At 43.5% G+C, this 14,590-nt stretch overlaps 1 protein-coding gene across 2 annotated transcripts in view; it reads left to right on the top strand.

Moving 5' to 3' along the window:
* The window catches only part of SLC25A28 (solute carrier family 25 member 28), a 49,653-nt gene that overhangs the window by 14,003 nt on the left and 21,060 nt on the right, over positions 1 to 14,590 (top strand). Inside the window, exon 2 of one of the 2 annotated variants that reach the window (XM_033940665.1) lies at positions 12,954 to 13,182. In XM_033940665.1, coding sequence (XP_033796556.1) covers positions 12,954 to 13,182 — 229 coding nt within the window. Of the gene's footprint in view, positions 1 to 12,953; positions 13,183 to 13,312; positions 13,908 to 14,590 lie in introns of those variants that run through there. The other variant, XM_033940666.1, reaches the window with a different exon arrangement.

The raw sequence follows: 14,590 nt of genomic DNA on the forward strand, positions 1-14,590 counted from the left end.
GATGAGGACACTACCTCAAGGACCTCCTTCAGCAGCCGTCCTTTCAAGGACTGGATTATTGCCGGTATAGGTCAGGATGGCCTCTACTCAGGTGTGGTGAATGTTGCCCTAAGTTTCTCCCTGTGAACCAGTTTTGTTGGACATTGGGAGGGGATCATATTTCTCTTCGTTCCTCCCGCAGGTGTCGTCAAGGATATTCAGGTTTATCCTCCTAGAGATATTCCTAAGTCTATGCCTCAATTACTGCAGTTCTGATTCCAGGCGTCCTCAGGTTCCTGTGCAGTGGCTATGCCCCACACACAAAAAAAGAAGAAGGTGCTGATTTTGCCTGGGGTAGGCACGGCTTCCTCACTTGCAGACTGTTTTCTACTGTTTTTTCAGGAGTGGGCTCAACTTTCATTGGACACTTGTTAGTCCTCTTTTGCCTGCCTTCGGTTTGGTTTCTGGACTCCAGCAAGTCAACGGCAACAGAGTCCAGGGTCTGCACTTATTCTGCAGTGCCTCTTAGTCTTCGGAATGCTTGAACCTGTTCCAGTCCATGAATGGGGATTTAGGCAGATGCTCTTTAAACTTCCTCTTGCCAGAAGGGCTCGGATATTTGGAGACATATTCTGGTGCTACAGTTGGTCACCCACTTTTTCCAAATTCCCCTTTTCTGAATGGTCAACAGAGTACATTGTGCTAGCTGCTGTCTTATGGGGAGTTTCTAGGGTCCTTGGATCTCCCAGAGATTTACCTCCATATTCCAATCTTTTTGGAGCATCAAAGGTTTCTGTGTTTCAATGTTCTGCAACAGCATTTCCAGTTCACCACTCCATCTTGTTCGGACTGCGGTGGGAACAATGGTATCTTAGTTGCAGGTGTTAGGGTGGATTGTCAACTTCAAGAAAAGCAATTTAACACCCTCCCAGACGTTGGAGTATCTGGGGCTCATCTTCGATACCAAGAACGGTCGGGCTTTTCCCAAGGCACACAGACATACAGAAACTTCAACTGCAGATCAGAGCTCTTATGGACTGCCCAGCTCCCACTGCCTGGCTATATCTTCTGGTTTTGGGGTCCATGGTTGCAGGAGTCCCTTCTCTCTTGGTGGTCTCCGCAGCATCATTCCCTTTAGATGCCCCTCCCCTGGACAGAGCCAGCTCACAGCAGCCTGAGCTGGTGGCTTCAGGGGGAGGCTCTCCATCAGAGTGGATGACTTTTATGATGGATGCCAGCCTGTTGGGTTGGGGGACTCACTGCGGGAGTGATCTATTCAGGAACAGTGGACTCGTCGTCAGAAACATTGGTCGATCAATCGTCTAGAGCTTCGGGCGATTCGGCTGGCGCTACTCGTTCTCCAGCCCCTTTTGGAAGGAAAAGTGGTTTGAATCTTCTCTGACAACACCACGGCAGTAGCATATGTCAAGGGGGCACGAGAAGTACTCACTTGGGCCAAGAAGCTCGCAAGCTGTTTCGATGGGCGGAGGCTCATCTTCTATCGCTCTCAGCAGCTCACGTGTCCGGCGTCAATAACGTTCAAGCTGATTTCCTCAGAAGACAGATGCTGGACCCTGGAGAATCATCCTTCTCATAGAAAGCATTCAGTCTGATTGTCAGCTAGTCTTGATGGCTTCAGCAGAGAACTCAAAGGCCAAATGTTTTTTCAGCTGACGGACGCAACGTGGAAGTCTAGGGCTGGACGTCTTGGTGCAGCCTTGGCTGGTTCATGAGCTCCTGTAAGTGTTCCCTCCATGGCCTCTGGTTGGTCGGGTCATCCGCCTGATGGCAACACATCCTGGCCTGGTGGTGATGGTGATTCTGGACTGGCCTCACTGACCGTTCTATGCAGATCTCATACGTCTTCATCGGGATGAAAAGTTCCGGTTTCCTTTTCATTTTTATCTTCTCAGGTTCTGGTGCCCTTGGAGAACCCATAGTGCTTTGGTCTTATGGCATGGCTCTTGAGCGTTCAGCCTTGATGAAGCACAGTATTTCAGAGGTAGTTATCTTGACACTTTTGCGCTCAAAGAAATCCTCTACTATGGCTTCTTATGCTAAGGCCTGGAAGATTTTCCAACAGTGGTGTACTAGGGATCAGGTGGAGCCTGAGAGGACTCCCGTTTCGGTGGTTCTGGCTTTCTTGCACAGTAGCCTCCCTGAAAGTTCAGGTGGTGGGCCTTTCGTGTTTTCATGTGCTTAAGGATGCTAGTTCACTTACAGCTCATCCAGATGTGACCAGGTTCATGAGGAGGGGCGCTTCGCCTGCATCCTCCCTTATATCTTCCTTTCCCTTCATGAAATCTTAATATCATTTTGCAGGGCCTTTCTGAGGCTCCTTTTGAACCCCTGAAGAATGCTTCTCTTCTGGACCTTATGATCAAGACTGTTTATTTTTTCTGGTCACCATTATCTTGGCGCTGCATATTTCGGAGCTTCAGGCTCTTTCATGCAGGGAACCCTTTGTCCTTATTTCAGATGGGGGGGGGGGGGGTTTCTCCGTATTGTACCTTCCTTCTTGCCAAAAGTGTTCTCGGCTTTTCATGTCAACCAGGAGGTTAGGTTGCCTGCATTTCGACCAACAGGTTCAGAACGAAAAGATCAGATCTTACGAAGATTGGATGTCAGGAGGGTCTTGCTCCATTGGAAAGAACTAATGAGTTCAGTCTGTCTGATCACCTTTTTGTTCTCACTACTGTGCCTTGCTGTGGCAGGCAGGCGTCCAAGTACTCGATCGCTCGTGGGATTCGAATGGCCCTTTCCGTGACTTACATCGCCCATGGCAAGCAGCCGCTGATCTCACTTAAAGCGCATTCGATCAGATGTGTGACTGCGTCATGGGTGGAATCGCGCACAATTTTTCCTGATGAAATATGTAGGGCAGTTACTTGGTCCTTGGATCATACTTTTACCCGGTTTTACCGAGTGGACGTGGCTGTGCATTCTGATGCTGTTTTCAGGACCTCTGTTTTGAAGGCAGGCTCTTCTGTCCCTCCCTAGTTACCGTGGCTTTGGTACATCACCTAGTATATAGAATCCAGAAGGGATGTAACGATGGAAGATTAGGTTTCTACATATGATAATCTTCTTTTTGTTAGTCCCTGGAGGATTCCATATGACCCGCCCTCTCTGTGTATATTCAGTTGTTGATTTAGCCTGCTCCTTTCTGCTTCAGTTAGTCTCCTTACAAGCTTGAAGATTTTTCAGCCAGCTGGTAGATCCTGTGGGGAGTTTTCTGTGAGTATGTTCGTTACCTAAGGCCTTTCTTGGGGTGCTTGTTGCACTCAGGTTAGTTCTACATTGTTCATCAATGTTTTTTCTGAGTTACCTTTGTACTTGTTTATTACTTGTTGATATTTTGCAGAGCAAACCAGTTTGTGAATTACTTGTGTTGATGGGGATTCCCCTGTACTCCCTTGTCCTGGATTTACAGGTATGTGCTTGGCTTTGGGACTAAACTGATTCTACCACTAGGGGGAGTGCAACATGTGTTCAGAAAAGATGTAGATTTTGCAACACCCGGACTGCGGGTTGAGATTGAGCACCTAGCATATGGAATCCTCCAGGGACTAATAGAAAGAAGATTATCGTAGGTAGAAACCTAATCTTCCATTACATTTTGTAATCATCAAAGAACTTGATATCAAAATATATTCTAAAAGAAAAACATATCCTGTGAAAAAGGATTACTCAAATTATCTGTAGAATAAGAAATTTAAGCATTATAAGATTTGCATGATAAAAACTCTGTTTGGAGTTGGAGTCGGCATATTTTCACCAACTCAGACTCCAGTAACCCAAAATTTGCTTCAGACTCCAAAGCCCTGGATTACAGGTTACTTCATGGTGGGGGTGGTAGGTTACAAAGCTGTAAAAACTAGAAAAGGCAAGGATGGGGGGAGGTGAAAATGGAGAAAATTATAGCCATTTAAGACTGGTTGGTCCCTTACATTTTTTTTATTTTTCTATACTGTCTTCCCAGGGGGGGTCAAGTACTTGAGCATTTTTCCCTGTTATCCTGGCAGGCTTTTGACTATCTTGTCCATTCTTTGTCTAAAGTAAGTCTTTGGCAATCATTTTTGCATTACTCTAATGAAGAAACACAAACATAAAATTAGGGCAGATAATACTATACATCCTATCTGTTGTACCATCTATACAAACTCAGCTCTGCAATCTCTTCCCCCCCCCCAACACACACAGAGAAGTGATTTGTGCTTGTCCTCTGCTTTCTGAAACTCAGATATGGTCCTTGTCTCAACCACCTTGGCTGCTGTTCCAAGCATCTGCCACTTTTCCATAAAATCAGTATTTCTGTTGCATATACACAGGAGTACATACTTTAGCTGTTGATTCCTACTTATCGCAAAAATGCATAAGGGTGTCTTTAAGATTTTGAACTCCTTCTGTTCTGCAGTTGAGAACATCTCCCTCTTCAGTTTTTCCTTCTACTCGGAAGGTGTGTTCTGATCTGCTTTGCTTCTTTTTGTTCTTTTGGGGTATTTTTCTATCTGTTTTTCAACTTTTTGCATAGCTTTGGTGCTCGGAGGTCCCCTTCTTCAGCTTACTCTGCTGGGAAAAGGATGCAGTCCTGCGTGGGTGGACTGCTGCTTACAGGCCAATCTCATTGAGTACTTCTGTCCGTTCCCTTGGGAGCTGCTTGCCCATTAATTTTAATCAGAGGCTTGAGTGCAGGCTGGGGGTCCCTGTATAACAACCCTCTGGATATCGTGGAGATTTGGGGGGTGAGAGTTGTCTGAATAGGTTCTTCGACCAGCAGCCAAGTTTCCTTTGATGGTCCAGTTCTGATTGATTTCTGAGGCAGAAATCCTTTCCCTGCAGGCAGGCTGCTACAAGCTGACTGGCACTAGAAGTCACATTGAGTACTCCCATTATTCTGTAGTAACGCAAGTGACCAAGCACACCTTTACCTAGTGAGAGTGGAGTGATGCTGAAGGACACACAAGACCGTAAGCTAGATGTGGTTCTTAAGACAGTTTGACATGCTGGCTTTAGGTAAGCTGCAGCAGCTGCCACCTTCATGGCACAGGCCTGTCATACCAGACTGCGGACTAGTTCCTCTGTGCTTGGGGATTCCTGTCCCCACATGTTTATGTGACACATGCTGTTTATGACATCAGAGTCCTGAATATAGTTTCTGCTTACTCCATTTCTGCTCGCCGGATGCTCTCAGCTTCTAAGGCCACTCTCAGCAAGTTGCCCTTCAAGGGACAGGTGCTGTTTATGGCAAGGGGCTAGATGAGCTCATGGCCAGCATGGTGGATCGCTATGCTAAATTGCTAAATCCCTCTCAGACAACAGGAACCATCATTCTGCTGGAGGCGGCAGAGGCATTATTCGTGCTTTTAGGAGTTCCTGCCAATTTTCCTCTGGTTACTCCTTTCAGAGGTCAAGACAGAGATTTGGGAGTTAAGGAGACAGCAACCCAAGGGCTGTTGTATTGGTTTGGCCCCCAAGAAACATCAATAATGCCAGGAGGACAAAGGCCGCTGCCTTCATCTTCTGATCCTCATTCCAAATCTTCTTTTCAAATGAAAGAAGCCCACTTTGTGTGCATTTGTGCAGTGGGAGTTATTTAGATATCTCCTACCATATCTCTCTCTCCTGCTATCCAAAGATCTTTCTTTGCATCTGTTTGCTTTTTGGTAGACTACACTAGATGTGAGGATTCCAGACCTGCACACTTAATTCCAAATGAAGTCTCACAAGAGACTTATAACGAGACACTATGACCTCCATTTACCTGCTGGCTATTCTTCTCCTTATGCACCCAAGCATCCTTCTGGCTTTTGCCATCACTTTTTCTACCTATTTATTATTTTGGGATAATCAGGTAGTCACTCACAAGTCCTACTGTTGTTTATGCACAGAAGTACCTCATTCAAGTGCATGGTCCTGGGTTCTTCAGCATTAATCTAAGCTGCCAAATTCAGACCATTCTTTAAGCTTTGCTAGATCCTTTTTAATGATGTTCAAACTACCTAAAGCAGAGCTTCCCGAACTGTAGGTTTGGGACTTCAAATGGGGTTGTTGCTTGTGTGGGTTTTCTATAGATGCATCATTCTGCATTTCTTACAGATAACACAGTTGTATTTGGCCATAGAAAGATTAATGAGCATTGGCCTAAGGTGTCTACTCTGCAGATTTTAATATCCTCTGAAGAGAGACCAATCTGCTTACAAGAACATATCCTTTCTGACCCTCGTGGAATCGTTGGATGATCAAGGAGCAAAACGTGCGCTCAGGGAGGATAGTGCCATAGCAGAGACACTGAACAAATTATTTGCTTCGGTCCTTATGGAAGAAGATGTAAGAGATCTTCCTGAACCAGAAATGGTTTTCAGGGGTGTTGAGGAGGAACTGAAAGAAATCTCTGTGAATCTGGAAGATGTACTAAGCCAAATTAACAAGTGATAAATCACCTGGCCCAGATGGTATACATCTCAGAGTACTAAAAGAACTAAAAAATGAAATTGCTTACTTGCTATCTGTAATACCTGAAGGGTGGCCAATATATTTTTATTTTTTTAAATATATGTGCCATTAAAAAAAAAATAAAAAAAACAAAACGGGCAGACTTATCAGTAACACACCTGTTGGGTTTTTCGGATCACTAAAACCCTTGCATTTTTTTGTGCATAGTCAAGCAATGTTAGTGCATTGGTTGTTTGACTAGTTGCGTTGGATTTTAGCTTATTTGCATGGGTGATCAAGGGGGAAAACAGGTGAGCCATTTTGTGCATCAGGTCAGCAAATGCGATCATTGCTAAAGCTGTCAAAACAGGTTTAGCAACAATCGCTGATTTAGTGCACCTGGGCCTTTGTCTTCTGCTGTCTTACTGCTTTTCATTTCTGAACACAGCACAGAAATCTTTTTGTTAACCAGTTCTGCTCTGTGGACATTAGCTACTACATTTTTCTCCTTGTCTCACAGTGCCACTTTTGTACTTTTCTTCACTAGGACAGACCTTGACACAGTTTCTTTTGGTTTCAGGAGCCAGCCCAAAAGCATAAGATTTGATTATCTGAGAAAGTCATCCCTCCTGTATTATCTCCATTAAAACTAGAAAAATGTGTAGGTGGGGGAGGGTGGAGAAACAGAGTTTATTCTCCCTCTTTCATATGTATATGCATGCTCCCCAAACTGGTCTTGCTTTCTTCCTTATTACATTACATTAGTGATTTCTATTCCGCCATTACCTTACGGTTCAAGGCGGATTACACAAGAATTGTTATGATTCTACGAAATACATTTGGATTACATGAGAATTGTCATGATAATAGTAAATGTCTAATGAGTGGTTTGAATATTTTTGATTTGCTATATAGATAGTGTTTTGGGTGAAGCTTGGAGCGGGTCTGGTTCTGTTATAGAGGTTTAATATATTTTTTGAAGAGTAGGGTTTTGTTTCTTATCCCACCATCTCCCTCTTCTCCTAAATTGGCCAACTCCCAAGTAGCTGTCTTTAATCAGGAAGTCAGTTACCTCCTCAAGTCTGTATCTCTCCCCATCCAGCAAGGGTTTCTGCTAGCTTAATCCTAGATAACCCCCAGACATCCTATTAGACTGATTATTTGCCTCCTCATTTCCTAATGCTTTTGGTTCCGGGGTAGCCTAATGGTTAGAACAGAAGTTCTCAACTCAATCCTCAGGACACATCCAACCAGTCAGGTTTTTAGGACATCCCCATTGAGAATGTATAAGAGATTTGCATACAGTGAAGGTAATGCATACATATTTATATGTATAATGATTTCTCTTTGGGGATGTCCTGAAAACCTGTCCAGCTTGAGAACCCCTGGATTGGAGCAGCTAAAGAAGACAAGTATAGATCCCATTATGCTTCTCCTAATCTTGGGGCAAGTTAATTATTAACCCTCCTTTGCCTCAGGGACTCATTTACTTATAGGGCCATTCATGTCAAGTGGACCAATACCAAAACCGGCCACGCTTGACCCCCCTTGAAATCCAACCAAATTTTATAGGGGTGTTGTCTAGGGTCTCAAATGAAACGCTGCAAAAATTTTTGGATTTATTTCAATTTGGTCAGGAGCTAGGGGTGGTTGAACAAAAGCAATCAATCCACTCCTTTGCCTCATATGACCTAAAACGCCAACTTTGCTTAAGCACTATGGCAGAAGGAAACTACCTAGGAGTCTGAAATTTTGTAGTTTGGTACAACACCTTGAAAGTTTCTGTGCCAAGTTTGAAATCTTTTGCGAACGTGCTTCCATTTCTACAGGTCAGCAAAGGAGGCAAAAAAATTCACGAATGAAAATTTTTGGCACAGTTTGGCTCCATACTGCTGCTGGTAGTTAAGTCAGCTGAGGCTACAACTTTACCAGCAGACATGTACCATGAGGTACTTCAAAGATTTGCAATGTGAGCTTTTACAGTCAAGTGAAGCTGAAATATGACCATCCCAAAAGTATGGCTTTATGAATTTATGCAAATTTTCACTGTTTTTCAGATTCAAATATCTCTGTGTAGTGTTTGTTTTTTTATTTGGTTTTTTAATATCATTTGAAAGAGCATATTTTTTTGCTACAGAAGCTATCCTGTTTCATCTCGGACCCGACCTTTCTTTGGTGAGAATTGATGGTTTAAAGATAAGCATTACTTGCTTGCGTAATAAACATGTTATGTTGCAGGGTCATTGGCACTTCATTGTGAATGTGCAGGGGAACTGTATTGATCTGAAAACTCATAACCAAGCTTTGCCAGCCACAAGTACTCGCCTCGTACTATGCTCAGTGTTTGACAAACTTACTGTGCACTTTTGCAAGATAACAGTCAAAACATGCATTGGCTTGCACAAACTACTTACTATGTGCAAGCCCAAACTCATAATCATGTGATTCACAAGAATGTATGCATAGCTGTAGTAGTATGTCTGATACATGCAGCTTTTCTGAGCATGTTCTGACGTGCAACTATCACAGCACAGTGGCTGTATGAACAAGGCTGGCTTTAAGGTTCATCATGACTTTATAACACCATATGAATCTGAAAAACAGTGAAAATTTGCATAAATGCATAAAGCTAGAACTGACTGCAGGCATTTGGAGATTGGCGCGGGCCCAAGCGGGAGCACGGATGGCTTGTTCCTGATCTCTGCGCTTCTTGTGCACCGCTGGCAGAAAAATAGATGAGACAACTGTGAGGGAGGAATTAAAAAAGGTACCGAGGGGGTATGATTAAAGGTACAGGGGGGATGATTAAAAAAGGTACTAGGGAGTATGTGGAGGAATGATTTAAGGTACTGGGAGGGGCATGTGGTTGTATTGGGGGATGATTTAAGATACTGGAAGGGGCATGTGGTTGTATGGGGGATGATTTGTACTTGGAGGGGCACGTGGGGGTATGGGGGATGATTTAAGGTACTGGGGGGATGGGATGATTTGAGGTACTGGGGGGTATGGGGCTGGCCTGCCTGCCTGCCAGCCACTAGGCCTGCCTGCCTGCCTGCCCTGTCCCTGCCTACCACTGGACCACCAGAGGAGGTGATAGGGTGCAGAGCCGGCAGGGAGAATTTGGTTCAGAATGTTTTTTTTCTTGTTTTCCTCCTCTAAATCTAGGGTGCGTCTCATGTAGCGAAAAATACGGTAATTTTGTGTGTGTGAATATGAGAGCATGTGCCAATGGTGCCTATTCAGTAACTATAATAGCATAGTAAATGAGGACTTTAGAATGGTAGCCCTTGAAGGCAGGGAAATATCTGCTCTACATGTATATTATTCACCATGAGCTTGAATTTAGAAAATGAAAAGACTTCTGATTTGTCGCCATGGCTTTTGCATGTGCTCATTATTGAAAATTTCTTCCGTTTGTCCAAGGTCCCAAAAGGGATAATTCTGAAAAGATTGCCAAAATTTAGGTGCTAGGATGCTGTACACCAAGTGTGAATTCTATTTCTGCAATTACACATGTAATAATACTCATGTAAATTGGCATTTAGGTGTGGCTGTTTAGTCAGAGGCCTTTGCACCTGTCACTTATGTGACAAAATGTTGCAGTTCCATGTATATCTGTCAGTAATCTAGAATCATAGCATGTAAGTACTGGGTGTGCCCCTCACCAGTCCATTCCCCTCCCTTGTAGACACTCCCTTGCAGTTACATACTACAGCTCTTGTGTGCTGTCTAGCATAGTAACTAAGGGCCAGATTCTACAAAAGCCACTGAAAGTTAGATGGCGGTAGCCACCCTACTGCCATCTAACTTAGCTTAATTGGGTTTAAGTGGCTCATTAACTGGTTGTGCCATTTAAACTTAATTAAACTCTTGTTACAAAAAATAGCTGCCGCTACATGGCCTCTGGGACTGTTGCCTAGGTCCCTGGTGGCTAGCGGCGCATAGTGATGATGCCAAAGCCCGAAAGAGGTTGTGTGTAAGAGCAGTACCGGACACGATTCAGGAAGGACCCTGGGCATTAGAAATGTAGGCCTAATGGACTAATTGTGTACATAACTGGCAGTATTCTATAACCAATACAAACAACTGGGTAAATAATGAACAGGGAATTGTTCCAAAATATGATGATAGCAAAGACCAATAAAGGAACAAAAAAGAACTTTTAATACCTTTTTAAGCCTGAGTGGCGCTCAGAATCCAAGAATGGAATGAAAAAGCTCAGTGTGGGGAACAAACCCCTATAGAGTTTTTCACAGAATCTATCATTACACCAACTTTTGTAGTAAAAAGGTAATTAAAAATACTTCTTGAAAAGCTATAATGTGTTTTATATATCCATAAAGTGAAATAAATGTCCAACTTCTTAATAGCTTCAAAAAAAGGTGAAATCAAAAGTGACTTAGCTTAATGTCCATACAGCGATGGTCCGGCAAGGTTCTGACGCGTTTCGCCGAACTGGCTTCCTCAGAGAACCCGCTACGCTGTGTGCGACCTACAATTTTACATCCTTCCTAAACAAAAAAGAAGGTGATACTTCACAAAGTTCAAAAAGAATACATGTATAACATAAAACTCTCGACGCTGTCAGCAGGGTACCTAGTTCAAAGGAAAAAATCTCTCATTTCCTGTGACGTCAAAGCTCAGCTGAGCACCCAGTACTTATGATGTGCCGAACTGTCTGTCATCGATGAAGAAACGCCCACCACTCAACTTCTTTATTCAACCCAGTAGGAGTCACTGTCTTCCAATGGAAAATCCATCTTTGTTCTTGTTTCCACAACCAAGCTTGAACATTGCCTCCTCTGTTTAAATGGGCCACTTCCAAGACTACAAACTGTAAATCATTCAGCTGATGAGGAACTAAGTGCCAATGCTGCACTAGTGGGGCCCCCATGTCGCCCCTCCTAATTTTGCTCAAATGCTCTGGAATACGGACTTTAATGCTTCTGGTAGTATGTCCGATATATAACAACTTGAACGGGCATATAATCATATACACAACCCCCTGAGTGTCACAATCAGTATGGTGTTGAAGAGTGTGAGACTTGGGATATATAAAACACGTTATAGCTTTTCAAGAAGTATTTTTAATTACCTTTTTACTACAAAAGTTGGTGCAATGATAGATTCTGCGAAAAACTCTATAGGGGTTTGTTCCCCACACTGAGCTTTTTCATTCCATTCTTGGATTCTGAGTGCCACTCAGGCTTAAAAAGGTATTAAAAGTTCTTTTTTGTTCCTTTATTGGTCTTTGCAGTATTCTATAACCTACATATTCAGTTTTACACAATCAATACAAAAAAATGTGCATGCAAGATTGTCGAATTAGGGAGAAATTATAGTGGTGACAGAAGAAGATTTACATATATACTTAACTATAAGATGAAATTGTCCCCAATAAAAGGCTAAAAATGGGAATCTCTGCTTATAGTCGAGTCGGCACAAATTTCTCTCCACCCTCCCCAAGAGATCAGCATTTCTGTTTTTACTGGTACTTCTTTGCTACTGCTGCTGATACCTAAGTTAAAGCAAGCTGGGCCGGTGTGGGACCTTGAGCACTTGCACATCCTCAAAGCCTCCCAGCTGCCATCCTCTGAGCTGGCTTCTGAGAGGGCGGGAGGTCTTGAGGATGCACAGATGCTCAAGGTGCCATACCAGCCCAGCAGCAGCAGTGAGGAGGTATCAGGGTGGGGGAGAGAAATGCAGGACACCACAGGGCAGGAGAGAAACACTTGAATGTAAACTCTCCTGGTTTATATTTGAATTGTTTTCTCATTTTTTTTTTTTGGGGGGGGGGTGAGAATTTTTTATCTCGTTATATTTGAGTATATAAATAAATGCCGTTCTTCTCATTTTCCATTCGTTATTGTAAACCACTAAGCCTCCTGCTTGATTAAAATGTCCATAATTTGCAAGCAGTAGGTAAAGAATGGAAGTAAAGCTCATCAACTGCTTTTATAGTCATTGATGCAATCATCATTGTGCAGCTTTAATTGACAACCGGCAGGAATGGTACATTAAGGACACCAATGATTGGGCTATATTTTTTCCCGTGTTTGTTGGTCTTTGGGATGCTTTCAGCAAGTACTATTTTTTAATTTGTGTTTGTCTGTATAACTTTTCTATGTTCTTCCCTTTTTAAAGAATATCGTATTGGAACAATTCTAATACGTGTCTGTGTTGTTAGGCTGGTGGTGCCCTCTCCTGGCAGCTGGAGTTATTGGGTTGAGCCAAGTAGGCTTCAGTTGAAGCTCTGGACTTTCTCCTGGTATCCAGGGGGGTAATGATAAATGATACTGGATGTATGCAAGGTATATAGAAGCATTTCTCAAAGATCTATATCTATATATCGAACAGCAAAACAGTCTGATGGACTCGTTTGGTATTAAGGTGATCTATATCCTCTGGTCTTAGAGCAGGTGGCCATGATAGCAGTTGATGGCATTGTACTATATCAAAGAATCCTTTTTAAACTTTAAAATCTGGTTGTCAATGTAGAACCGTCCTTCTAATTTTGATATTCTTTTTCCTTTGATCAGACACGAATGCAGAGCCTGCAGCCTGATCCTGCCGCCCGCTATCGGAATGTGATGGAGGCCCTGTGGAAGATCATTCGGACAGAGGGCTTCTGGAGGCCTATGAGAGGATTGAATGTTACAGCGACGGGTGCTGGTCCCGCCCACGCCCTGTATTTTGCCTGCTATGAAAAGCTAAAAAAGACATTGAGTGATGTAATCCGCCCTGGGGGCAATAGCCATATCGCTAATGGTATTGATAATTCATGTCCCAGTTACTGCTCTGCTTCAGTGTCTCTTCTGTTAGAGACTACTGCGATCAGAGCCCCAGACTAAGCACTGCACAGCTGTTTTCACCTTGTTAGAGCAACCTGGTCTTGCAACATGCCTGCGTCAGACTTGGCCCACTGATCTTTTCGTCTTCCCAGTTGCTGCTATACTGTGCTACGTTCAGTCTCTTGTACTTGAGCTTTCAGAAGATACTCCTAGAGCAGCCGGCCCTTGCTGCATGAATAGCAAGAGTTCCCGCTCCGCTGTCCCCATCTGTGCACATATTCTGAGATTTTGCTAGAGCCTGGCGCCCCTACAAGGCTTTAACACAGCCAATGCCCAATGTAACGCAGCAGAATGGGAGGCAGAACCTGCAGCTGAATTCTCTGATCTTATAACTGGCACAACTCCTCACATGCAGTGATCCATAAAATCCCAATTGCATACAAGCATGTGATACCATGTGAACCTATGAATGCCCCTTTCCTGCAGTCTGCTTTGATGGCCATGTGTAATACAACTCAGGGTGGGGGAGGGAATCATTTTTAGAGAAAAAAAGTTTTGCTCTAGGCAATATATCTATAAATGATCTTCACAGGGGCATGAAGATCCATTAAAAGAAACCAGTTGTCTCCTGCAGCTGACTTTTAACCTAGCTGCTCTCACTAAGGTGGAGGTGTGCAGCCATGTACACAATGATGCTGTGAGGTAGATGTAATTTGACAGAGCAGGGGTCTCGGTATCAGAGTACTTAGCCTCAGGCTTTGCTAGTCCTTGTGTGATCTGTCTGTCTTGCTTCTTTTCTAATTACTGAACCATGTTGAATGAGCCTTGCAACATCTGTTTTGGCAGATGTGGCAGATTTTCCATTTGTTGTGATGCTACCGTATGTGCTTGTAGATAGCTGTGCCTAGCAAACCAGGGAGATTCCCTCACTGGTATTTCACTGAAAGAGCATGCAGACTTGTAACAGCAGAGTGCCAGCATTGCATTACCTGGGACTAAGCCACTTTGGGTTTTCATTTACAGTGGAAAATTACTCAGATCCTCAGAAGCTCCCATCCATGTGACTTTCTTTCTACTTTTACCTCGGTAGAAAGCAAGTCGCAAGGATGGGAGCATTCTGAGGGTCTGGAGTCGATTTCTTGACTAGGATTCTGTTCTCCGGGCCTCCTGGCTTTCGGTGTATATCTTTGGAGGAGGGCATCCCAGTCATTATGCAGTAGTGACCAAGTAATGGCCTGACTTAAAATCCACTGTTCTAGGCTTTTGGAAAGAATCCTGGCCAAGAATTGGCCCTATGGTGATTGATTAGTTCAGTGAGTTAAAAGGACACAGAACTGAAAACCCTAGTGTAGTTGGGAATGAAGGTTTAAGCTCCTAAATCCCAA

This window comes from Geotrypetes seraphini, chromosome 4 (genome assembly GCF_902459505.1).
Source record: "Geotrypetes seraphini chromosome 4, aGeoSer1.1, whole genome shotgun sequence".
Classification (NCBI taxonomy): domain Eukaryota; kingdom Metazoa; phylum Chordata; class Amphibia; order Gymnophiona; family Dermophiidae; genus Geotrypetes; species Geotrypetes seraphini.